General features: G+C 43.6%; 1 protein-coding gene across 1 annotated transcript; it reads left to right on the forward strand.

Moving 5' to 3' along the window:
* The first annotated feature begins 710 nt into the window (after nt 1–710).
* On the forward strand, nt 711–1,968 carry LOC113035724 (putative nuclease HARBI1). Its single transcript, XM_026191368.1, has 4 exons — nt 711–1,146; nt 1,219–1,334; nt 1,408–1,519; nt 1,595–1,968. Exons 1-4 carry the CDS (start codon nt 711–713, stop codon nt 1,966–1,968), a joined length of 1,038 nt encoding a protein of 345 aa, XP_026047153.1.
* The last annotated feature ends 10,428 nt before the right edge of the window (nt 1,969–12,396 follow it).

The following is a 12,396-nucleotide window of genomic DNA, read 5'->3' on the forward strand; positions in this document are numbered from 1 at the left end:
CATGTCAGTGTCAAGTCTTCGCGTCTGTCTCATGTTTCCTGTTTTATTTTGACAGTTCCAAGTCCTGCGTTCAGTTTCTTTCCTTTCATTTATTGTCATTGTCAGAGAACAATGAAATTGCGTTTGGGGCTTCCGTACAACCCGTAAATAAAATAAAGAAGAAAATAATAAATACCCCTAAAAACCCAAGTGTAAATATTTAACCCAGTGTGACTCCAGGGGCCTGTGCTTCGTACCGCGCTAAGTGAGTTAGCTGGATTAGATTGTTGACGATTTCGCGTGATCCTGGATCGTTCGGTTCCCCGAAGCCCATCCGGGACTTGCTGTCATAGCAACAGAGCCGTAAGCGTAAACCTGCTGGGGAGCAGGTTTACTTTATGTAAACAGGATTAGATCGCGGCCACGCAGGTATGTCCGCGTCATTCATACGAAAGCAACAGCGATATTCCACCACTGTTTCACCATAAATAAATAACATCACTGTAACCAAAGATAATGCAGCACTTGATCCTTTTATTGATGTCACACAGATACATACAGGTCAGTCCCCAAAAAAAGGGAAATGTACCAGTAATCACGCCATGTCATGTAGGTGACCACGCCAGATGCAACACACATGCCAGAGTGGGAATAGCACATTACGTCGTGTAATCATGATGACAGCCCATGGCTATAAAAGCGAAGGTGGAAGTGGGAAGTCTGTCGCAGCCATGTCCTGTCCGTTTGTACGCGAGCCACCCATTGCGGAAGGTGCAAGAGTGATAAGGAGTGTGTTCAGAATCCAACGTATATTGCGGGATAGACAGGATCCTTTAGCACAGCGCGACAGTGTGCTCATGGAGAGATACCGATTTTCCCGTGAGGGTATCATCTACCTAACCACCCTGCTGGATCCCCATGTTAAGAGTACCACTCACCGTAGTCGGGCATTAACAACTGCACAGACTGTGTGCATTGCCTTGCGTTTCTTTGCGAGTGGCACGTTCCTGTACGCGTGTGGAGACGCAGAGAACGTTGGCAAAAGTGCCGTCTGCCGGGCCATTCGCAAAGTGTACCTGGCACTCAAGCATTACCTGGGTGTGTTTGTGGTTTTTCCAAGCCACGTAAGAACACAGGTCGTCAAACAGGGCTTTTTTGCCATTGCAGGTACAGTAAATTGTATAGTGTATGTGATGCAATCATGACCTATGGCGGTAACTGTAGCTCGAGCGTCCGCAGGCTTCCCGAATGTGATTGGTGCCATAGACTGCACACACATTGCGATCCAGGCCCCCCCAGGCCCCAATGAAGGGGACTTTGTCAACCGAAAGGGGGGCCACAGTATAAATGTGCAGGTGAGTAATACTGACATTCCAGATGGCAATATATAATGGGAGACGTGTGTTCACACATGATACAATCCCCCAGATGGTGTGTGACTCCATGTGCCACATCACAAATGTGGAAGCTAAATGGCCCGGATCAGTGCATGACGCACGGATCTTCAGAGAGTCAGGGTTATGCACATCATTTGAGCGTGGTAAGTAAGGGAGGCTTATATTGATACTACATACACCTTTCGGGCCTGACATAACAGCAGTTCCCCACTACACAGGGGCCTACGATGGGATCCTCCTCGGGGACAGAGGTTATGCATGCAGGCAGTACTTTATGACACCGTTCCCTGACCCCGACCCTGGGCCACGAACCCGCTACAATGCAGCTCTGGCCAGGACAAGGGCACGCATTGAAATGACCTTTGGGCAACTGAAAGAACGGTTCCAGTGTCTGAGACGCCTGAGGGTTGCACCTGACAGGGCATGTGACATCATTGTTGCATGTGCCGTACTGCACAACATTGCCACCATCAGAGGGGAGGGGACCCCCGTGGTGGAGGTGCAGCCTGAAGATGACCTCCAGCCAGTGCACTTGGACCAACCTAGTGGCAGAGCTGCACGGGACAGGATTGTGCAACACAATTTCGCATAATAAAGAAATGACATGACATATTTTCTATTGACGTTTATTTGTGCACCGTTGTCTGTCCCATCACACACAGGCCGGTCATCAGAGTTGCCTGGAAAGACAGAGCATATATGCTGTGTCATGCAAGGTCAGCAATAGTGCACCGAGTGAACGTGTGTTCCTACTCACTCTGGAGTTCCCCTTGGAGCAACTCGATTTGCAGTTGCAGTTTTTGCCTCATCAGAGCTTGTAGTTCGATCTCACCTAGGAGCTTTTGTTTCTTCAGCTCAGTGTACTCTATTTTCTGCTGGAGACTTCTCTTGTAGAGCAGACGGATGCCACCCTGTGTCGAATGTAGTGACAACATTTAACGGGGGATGCATGTCACATGGGCAGTATAATTAGTCACAACACAGCCCACCTCTGTATCAGCAGGCCTCTCTGCCGGCCTCTTGGCCTGCGAATCATACTGCAGTCAGACACACATGGCAGTACACAGGTGGATGGCAATTCAGGCCAATGCATGCATGTACTCACAGGGTCTTCCTCCAGACCACCGCCATCTGACAGGGTTGCGTCACTGTCCTGTGCAATGGTAGTACAATGGTGTTACAAGGGGATGTGGTACAGCCTATTGGTCTGTACAATTGGGTGGGGACAGATATATGTATATCTCCCAACTTACTGTGCATGCTCCAGTCACCCCTTCCATGGGAACAGGTAAGAGTGATGGGGTGTCATGTAACACTACACACAGAGGAAACCCACAGTGCCAATGTATGTCACAGTTCGAATAGCATTTTCATTACGGCAACAACCACACATTTTACATTGTGCAAATGGCATCATGGGCCCACTCACCAGTTATGTAGGTGCTGCTGCTACTGCACCCCGGCTTCTGCTGGTCTACGGAAGAGCTGCCCCCAGGGATGCCCTCAACAATGGGTCTGGTGGCATTCAACCTTAGAGCCAGCTCCTCTGCTGGGGTGTGACGAGGGGGTGCAGGACCACCACCTGTCTTTTGTTGCTCTGCCCTCTTCTTGGTTGCTGTTATACACACACACAGGGATTGTTTCAGGGTGTCTTTTCATGGGACTGACAGCAATATACGTGTTGGATATTACCATTCTGTAGTATGTTCTTGTATTTCACTTTTACTTGTTCCCATGTTCTGGTGGGTCCGGTTGTGGCTCTAATGTGTACAGGGATATCATGTGATATGGTTTGATATATTACATTATGATATGGTATGGTGTCATGTGATATGTTGCATTACTTACGCGTTTACTTTGTCAGCAACTTTCTGCCAGCCCTCTCTCCTTGCCTTTGCAGCCTTCGCGGTGTTCCCTTGCGTTGTGATTTCACTCTGGTGCTCCTGAAATCCCTCTATCAAGAGTTCTTGCTCTGCCGCGGTGAAATACTGGGCGCGCTCCTTCGCCATTTTCGCCAACCAATCGGGTTGCCGATCACTGTTTCTGCTATCGATGCGTATCCCCTTTTACGGCACCCAGTGATCGCACATTACTTCATCCAGCTGTACTAATCGTCAACAGCAGGTGTGTTCGGGGAACCGGATTAGCGCGCTCACGGTTAGCGCGATGATTTGATCTTGGATGTTTCATTTGATCTTGGATGTAGTAAGCGACGTACGAAGCACAGGGCCCAGTGCAATAAGACAATCCTTAGCAACAACATGAGAACATGACAAGTAATGTTCATAAGAAATTCAGACAAAGACCTGAGAAACATGACAAAGTACAACAATGCAACCCATTCAATATTATTGTACTGTGAGATATGATGTCAGATATGATGGTTATCTATTTAAGAAAGAGGGGGGGGGCAGAAGGGGGAAAGAGAATAAAGATATGATGCACCAATGCAGACCAGTTCAGTGCTATTAAGAAGTTGGATATGGTTATTGTCCGTGAGAGGGGGGCAGAGAGTTCAGGAGCCTCACAGCCTTTGCCTGTTGCCAGGTTGTCTGCTTAACTCCCCTTGTGGGTTACGATAGGTTGCTTGCATCGGGTTTTGCACACTATCTCATTTGGTATATTTATTGACTTAATGAATGTATTAGCAGTATGCAAGACAATGTATAGGAGATATATTTGTTATTGTTGTGATACTTTCCCTCTGACATACCTGTTGCCACTAGCTACCATAAAAATAATAACCAGCTGATATTTTTCATGAAATTGTCAAATATTTAAATTGTACATTTTCCTTTCTGTTTTATTATGAACAAAATATGGGTTTACTGGATTTGTAAATCGCCATATTTTGTTTTAAATTTACATGCTTTAAGTTGTCTAAGGTTTTTATTTTATAACTGGAGTTTTAGTATGAATAAAAAAATTCATTGCTTGACTACTGTGTTTTAGATGGGTGATTAGAAGACGGTACTCTGAATATTTGTTTGTGTTTTAGTAAAAACACATTTAAAACACCCAGTCGTATGCATCTAGCATATGGTATAAAGCCAGTCATTGTCTCTAGAAAGGGACAGTTCTCAGTCTAAAATCAGGGTGATAATCATATTTGGCACCAAGCAGTAAGAGTATAAATTTGGGGTGCTTTTGTCCCATCCAGTGTCACACACATCCATTACAAAGGACACAACATTGACATTCAATACTTTGAAATAACTTTAAGTGTGTGTGTGTGTGTGTGTGTGTGTGTGTGTGTGTGTGTGTGTGTGTGTGTGTGTGTGTGTGTGTGTACCAAAGTACAAACAGAACACACAGTTGGAGAAAGAGGGGGACACAGACTTAAATACACAAAAGGCCAAATAAGGAAATGAATCACAGGAACACACAGCTGAACATGATCTAGCTAATGAGACAGGGGAAGCACAGCTGAACTTGACGCACACCAGACAGGAGACTATCAAAGTAAAACAGGAAACACTAAGACACAGATTATCCATCCATTTTCATCCGCTTTGTCCGGGGCCGGGTCGCGGGGGCAGCAGCCTAAGCAAAGAGACACAGATTACTTCACTCAAAATTATACAGGAGCTGGGAGGAGAGAGTATTCAGGGGAAACGAGACGGACTTGGGAGACAACAGGAGGAGACACGAAGAGGGGAACACGGGAGCAGATAAGGAAGATGAGACAGAGAGGGAGCAAGGAACCGAGAGGGCGAGAGAGCACAAGCAAGCAGGAGGGGACAAGGGAGGGCGAGAGACAGACAGGGGAGACGCGGAGTGAAACACAAGGAGGGGAACATGGAAATAGGAAAGGGAAAAAAGACAAGTACACACACAGACATACACGCACACACAGAGGGACACAAAGGACAAAGACATAATGGGAACTTAATAGACAAGAAACTAAACTAATCATAAGCAAACTCAGAGCCATAGGATTAACTCAAAACTAATGAATGAACCTTAAACTGTAACATAAGACATAATAGTCACCAAAAACATAAGAAACTCAAAACACTGGGTCAGATGAGATGGCCTTTATTTGTCAGTTGCAGGTCTTTTGCCCACAACCGAGATGACAGACCTTGCCGACCGTACATACAATACACAAACATCACATTGGGGAGACAGGTCAGGCTAGGTAGCGAGGAAAAAAACATCGAAATGTGTAAAACAAAAGGATAATACAGGAATGCTCAGATATCAACACACTATAGCACAATAAACACAGACAAGCAACATGGGAAAGTGTTCCAGTGTGTACATCTGATCTGGGACGGCTGCAATCTTCGACTGCGCCTCCATAGTTCAGCTGAGAGAGTGTCGTTCTCCCTGCCAGGCGAAGTAAACAAAAATGTGTTTTTCGAGTCCAGCCAACCCAGGTGGCCTTGCATGGAATGGGAAGGAACAGACTCAACACAGTCATTATCAGGGAATTTTTATTCGGCTCCAGCCTTGAGCCCACAGCTGGCGCCGAAGGGGTAGCCAGATTATGATGGTAATTTTTCTTTTGCAACAACTCATGAGAATTTCAAGCTGTTCTTTAACACTCCGACACTGGTCTCTCAATCTCCCGTTGGATAGCCGCGAGTTTCTCCATGATGTTATTAACCTTCATTTCCGTGGTCTTGTCATTCTTTTGCTCAAAGAGCAGATTCTGAGACCTCATGACCGCAGTCAGCTGTTCCAAGATGTAATCCAACTTCCACTCAGAGGTGTTGTTCTGAGTGGACTTTTCCTTGATGTAATCCAATGTATGCTCAGAGCAGGGGCGATTCTAGGATCAGAGCTTTGGGGGTGCTGAGCACCCAGAGAGCTGCCTAGCCAGCCAAGATACACTTTACTTGTCACAATGAGACTAGGGGTGGGTTTTGATAATCGATTTATCGATTAAAATCGATTCTGGCTTGGATAACATGATAGCGATTCATTAAAATCCTGAATCGATTTTGCCCGAAACGCCAGAATCTCAGGTTAAACCTTACAAACAGCTAAAACAGTAAATGAGAGCAGGAACACGGATTCTGCACAAAGACGTAAACACAAAGCTCGGACCCACCGACGGATCAGAATCAGTGAGATGTCGCCTTTCTCACCCGACGGGACGGACACGATCAGGGCTGAAAGCCGACAGCTCGCTGATTCCGATAAATAAATAAATTATTACAAAATATTAACAAATATATATATAAAAATGGAGGCAACTGTGCCTGTGGTAGAACGTATACAATGCATGAAAAAACTTTACTGCAGATACTAATTTGACTAATTTAATAATACTAATTTTGTGTTGTAAGAATTATGAGTTGGGCAGCACGGTGGCACGGTGGCTAGCACTGTTGCCGCACAGCAAGAAGGTCCTGAGTTCAATTCCATACGGTGGCCCCTAGAGACAAAGCACGTACAAACTCCAAAACACTTGCAAACTCCAAAACACATGCAAATTCCAAAACACATGCAAACTCCAAAACACTTGCAAAATCCAAAACACTTGCAAACTAAAAAACACTTGCAAACTCAAAAACACATGCAAATTCCAAAACACAACGGAAGTGCTCCAGGACGCTAGGGGCAGTGTTGAGCTCGATTTGCAAAATAAATGGCAAGTTTGTCTGTATGGGACGGTCTAGTCTCCGTTGCGCTTCCCAGGTTGCCTAGCAACCATGATACTAACCGCTGGAAACGTGTCATACAACTTGGTTTGACAGAAATGAGGGAGAACATATTTGTTTGTTTGTTTCTACAAGAGCTTTGTGTGATTTGATAAGTATCTGAGGCTGAGGCCACAGGACAGTAAAACATGATTTTTGGGCTTCATTTCTGTACTGAACAGTTATTTCAAGATTAGTTAGTAAATAAGAATTAGCTGGTGTTGTTCATGAGACTAAAGTCATTTCACTTTGCTAATGTAACTATAATATGGCCAATATTATAGTTATTATATTAATCATTATTAGCTATTACAGCAGTGAACATGAACTCTGTGTCAAATACTGAGCTTCAGTACAGATTCAAGTTGCAGTTATTTATATGTCTTATCACCTTAAATCTTCACTCAAAGACAAGTATCTTTGACAGTGCATATATAGGTGTATCATATATAAGAGACAAATGTTGTTCCTTCAGTATGTTGGCATTACTAAATTTGGCTCATTGCTTACATATATTTATAAAAAGAAAATGTACAAGCTATGATAACTGTTTCTGATAAAATGAAGAGTAGACTGATATATGAAATATTCCTTTATTGGGTGAGAAAATCAGACCATGTCATAACTGCTTTAAGTCATACAGAATAGATATCAGAGCCTTAAACAGGCTGGCTTCTGCTAAATGGGTCAAACTGGGCAGAAAGTATACAAACACATAACATCCTTATAGAATATGATGTAACACTATAGATCAACTTACCTCAGAATATATAAAGCATATAAACAATTACAGCAATATGATGCAACAAACACAGCAGTGCTACTAATCCAAAATACTCAAAGCTTCATAGAACTGAAACAAACATTTATTTTTAGGTCCATTCTGCTGCTGATACATACTTTAGGTTTCTGAATATTACACTTGTTGCTGCCTTTCATAGTGTGTAACTTGAAGGCCCTGAGTACTTTCTCCCACACTGAAAACACTGGAATGATAAAATGATTTGAACATTACCTAATAAGACTGAAAGAAATCTCCGTCCCGGGTTTCTCCGTGGATCGGGTTTCCTCCAAGGCGTGAGCACCGATAAGCAGAGTTTTGTCCTTTCCTTATAAGATTCCTAATTATTCAAAGTAACGCTCAGGTATGCCGTTCAGCTGGGTTAGTTACGACGTCGGGAGCAGTTAGGAGAACAAAATGATACAGAGACTGTTCAGGTTGCTCTCCCACAATCAACTCAAAGGTTTATTCAGTATACAACAGTTTATATAGAGGAAAAAAAGGTTCGTGTGTCAGCAGGTTCTCAGTTCAAACCGGTACAGACCAAATAAGGAAACGTCTTCCTGTCTTCTGAGCAAAGAAGTATCCTTTGTGTAGTTTATCAGTTCAGCTACAATTTATGATCATCCCAGCAAAATACACTCCTAGACATAGAATACAGAGTTCTTTCATTAGTGAATTCTGAAACAAACCACCTGGCCTTTAACAAGCTCTTTTCTAAAGGATAAGGAAGGGAGGATGGGAGTAAGGAAGTGGTCTCGTCTCTGTGGTATTTTCGACCTTGGGGTACCAGCCTGTGAGTCTTACACATCAATTCTTGGGTCACAGAGAAAGAGAAAAACAACTAGTAAATGGGCCTTATTGAGTAACAGTTTTCCTGTATAATATCACTATAAAACAATATCCTGTAAATGCTACCATGGTATCAAAATATCACAACAAAGACTGATTCAGGACAGACAATTAGTTATTTTAAACTTTTCTAGCAGTCCTTCACAAACAGGGAACAGTGTCTATTCTCTCCATCCGTCAGCTGCTGCTGGCTCTTCCTCCTCCTCTTCCTCACACACTGTTGAGTTTGTCCTGGTGGATCATCAGGGGTGCAAAGCCTCACAGATGATGTGCAGCAGTGTGTCCCTCAGTCTGTCCTCACTCTGGACACTTGCAGTTGTCACACATGGAAATCAAATGTGTGATAAACTGCAGGATTCAAACACAAGTGTGACTTATAAACACATGTTCATACTTTTATTACACAATCAGAGAGAAAGAAACAGAGAGAGAGTGCAGGACAGACAGACAGGTGAAAGTCTCAGGTGTATACACTGCTACAAAACAGCACAAAAGAAGGAGGATTTAGTGTTTGTGTTATTACGAAACAAGAAGAGTTCCCAGATGGTACAGTGAACACATGTGTGACTCCTGCAATTAAAGCATCTTTCTTTCAGCTTAACGAGTGAACCGTCAGCTCGTTCAAACACACGTTAAAGTCCGTTTGGCTCGACACCACCGAACAGAGGCAGCAATGTAACATAGCTAACATTAACAGTGCAGTGGATCCTGCTTGTGCCGTGATATTCAGGACTGCAAACCGAGCAGCATCACTGACTTTCAGCTTGTTGTGTTTGTGGATATATGACTGACTTTAATTATCCACAAAATCATCTCTGTAAGATTAAGGTCGACTATATAGATATTTTTTAAAGTAAAGGCTTTAAAACCAAGTTAATTCTGAAAGTACAGACATCGCTAATGTCACATAACTTTCCCAACATATGGCCAACAATAATGGTTTAATGTTCTTCATTAAAAAAATATTTGCGCATAAATAAGTGACATAATATTCAGTACTTACTTCTGAAAGTTTACTCTTCCTCCGCTCCGCTTCCACAGTTTTTTTTCGGCAAAATTATCCACACCACCACCGCGCTATGAAGTCTGGGATATGTTGGGCCATGAAGGCTACACCGACCCATCCTTAAAATTCAGGGAAATTAAGGACGTATTTGAGGGCCGCATGTAGAGCAGCCTTTGAATTGGGACAGCCTTCTCTTGTCGCTGTGACGTAATCGGCCTTAAAATGCGGCCTTTAAGGCTGCAAACCCCAAATCCAGTCATTGGTACTTCCTGGCTTGTGTAGTTACTAGGTAACAAAAGCTCAACACTGCCCCTAGCGTCCTGGAGCACTTCCGTTGTGTTTTGGAATTTGCATGTGTTTTTGAGTTTGCAAGTGTTTTTGAGTTTGCAAGTGTTTTGGAATTTGCATGTGTTTTGGAGTTTGCATGTGTTTTTTAGTTTGCATGTGTTTTGGAATTTGCATGTGTTTTGGAATTTGCATGTGTTTTGGAGTTTGCAAGTGTTTTGGAGTTTGTACGTGCTTTGTCTCTAGGGGCCACCGTAATTCCACCATCAGGCCAGGGTCTTTCTGTGTGGAGTTTGCATGTTCTCCCTGTGTCTGCGTGGGTTCCCTCCGGGTACTCCGGCTTCCTCCCACTGTCCAAAGACATGCAGCTTGTGGGGATAGGTTAATTGGATAATCCAAATTGCCACTAGGTGTGAATGGTTGTCTGTCCCTGTGTGTTGGCCCTGCGACAGACTGGCAACCTGTCCAGGGTGTACCCCGCCTCTCGCCCTATGACAGCTGGGATTTGCTCCAGCACCCCCCACGACCCTGAAAAGGATAAGTGGAAGCGAATGGATGGATGGAGATTTAGGAGTTTCATGTTTTCATAGTGGTACTTAGGAGAGCTTGACATTTTTTATCAGGTGGTACACACTGTAAAAAGTTTGAGAAACACTGATAAGGTAAGTGTATGTGTGCTTTTAGAAAACATTTAAAGCTGCTGTACAGAATCTTTGAAACAAGCTGGCTTAAAACATTTTTAGAATATAAACAGAGCACTCTGCTTCTCTTTACAGCTCCTCACGTACGTACTGCGGCAGTCATACAGACAACTGTATGGTCCAAAAGTTGGCCTACCTATTACTGGCTGAGGTTTTGGTAGAGTTGTGGCTGAACCACATAAAAATATATAATTAATTTTAATCTCCCCGATCAATTATAATGTTATGTTGGAATGTTGTTAAAGAGGGTCAAAAATGTTTCAACCCAGTTTGTTTAGCAGATTCTGTATAGCAGCTTTAATATAGGGAGAACCCAACTTCCTGATTGTGTGAGTAAAATTAGTTTTTTTTTTTCTTTGTCATTTTAACAGTTTCTGCCTGTCACTGTTCCCTGTCTGTTTTCTTACCTGGTTCTTCCTGATCTTGTACTTTCTCCTCACATTCTCCTCTTTCCTCTCTCCCTGTTCGGACCGACAATCATACACAAATAGATTGTATTCAATTAGATGAAAAATTACATTAATATGAAAAAATACTATTAAGATCACTAACAAAAAGTCCTCTCTCAGTGTACTTTCAACCAAAAGGAAAATAACCAAACCACATGAACATCTAATAAAAGATATAAATATTGAAACACTGATCCAACATTATTCTTGATTGACGAATCATTTGATTTTACACTTTTACCTGAATGTGGCTCCTTTTTTTTGAAAAAACCTCCTTATATCCATTATGAACCTGGCTGTCTCTCTGTATACACACACACACACACACACACACTAGGAGTTATAAGGTTAATGGGCATCCAGTCAGTTAGCTAGTTAGTATCCATTTCTTTTCTTTCTTTTTTTTTGTCCCGTTTGGATCTTTAGCCATCAGAATTGTTGTCTTAAGGCCAAGAACGATGCCAGGCGGATTTATTTTACCAAGTGGATCATCATGGCCTTGCCATATTTGTCCATTTGATTGACCTTTATTATAATTATGAATTTATTTTTTTTTCAGTTGCTACAAACGGGACAGACATGACTGGGGGATAGGACAGGGAGAAAGAATGAAAGAAAGAGAGGGAGAGAAAGAAAACCAAAGGGGAGAAGAGACGGTGAGAAAGGGGGGGGAAGAAAAAAAACAAAAAAAAAACACCTGGATCACCTGTATGGAGAAAAAAAACAGAAGAGAAAGCAAACAACAAAGAGCAACATAATAAAAAAAACAGCACCATCACAATAAACTAGCTAGCAGTAGATAACAGTAGATACTAAATAATATATTGTGCAGCACGCAAGATAGACAGCGCACAATGTGCTTTGAGGCAGCAGCCAAGAAAGGTGTAGTCCGCGTCTGTGAACACCCGTGTGTACACCTGTGTGCATACCTGTGTGGATCAGCATGCTTGTATTCCAAAGGTTTCTCCATGTAACGATCTGCTAGGGAGTGTGGGTAGCCATAGCCCCGTCCACCAGGGTATGAAGCAGGTATGGAGGAGATCCAGGCCCCAGATATCCAGAGGCCCCAGAGTACAAGAACCCGAGGAGGACCACCAAAGGGGGGGAAACCGTGCCACCCTCCTGGGAAGAGCTGAGTAGAGCCCAAAAGGAGAGGTCACCCCGCAGCTACGGAGCAGAGGCCAGAGGGGGTTGCAGTGGCGTGCCCGCGGGCTCTGCCGGCAGCCAGCTGTGCCAGAGAGGACCGAGCTTCAGGCCCAGAGGCCAGAGGCCTGAGGGCATCCCACCCCCCGGAA

This window comes from Astatotilapia calliptera, chromosome 14 (genome assembly GCF_900246225.1).
Source record: "Astatotilapia calliptera chromosome 14, fAstCal1.2, whole genome shotgun sequence".
NCBI lineage: Eukaryota > Metazoa > Chordata > Actinopteri > Cichliformes > Cichlidae > Astatotilapia > Astatotilapia calliptera.

What these genes read in the sequence shown, in the direction of transcription:
- LOC113035724 (XM_026191368.1), top strand. Translation starts at nt 711, where the DNA reads ATGTCCTGTCCGTTTGTACGCGAGCCACCCATTGCGGAAGGTGCAAGA. An exon ending in GCCACAGTATAAATGTGCAG is followed by an intron (nt 1,335 to 1,407) that starts GTGAGTAATACT and finishes ACAATCCCCCAG; the next exon opens with ATGGTGTGTGACTCCATGTG. An exon ending in ATGCACATCATTTGAGCGTG is followed by an intron (nt 1,520 to 1,594) that starts GTAAGTAAGGGA and finishes CCCACTACACAG; the next exon opens with GGGCCTACGATGGGATCCTC.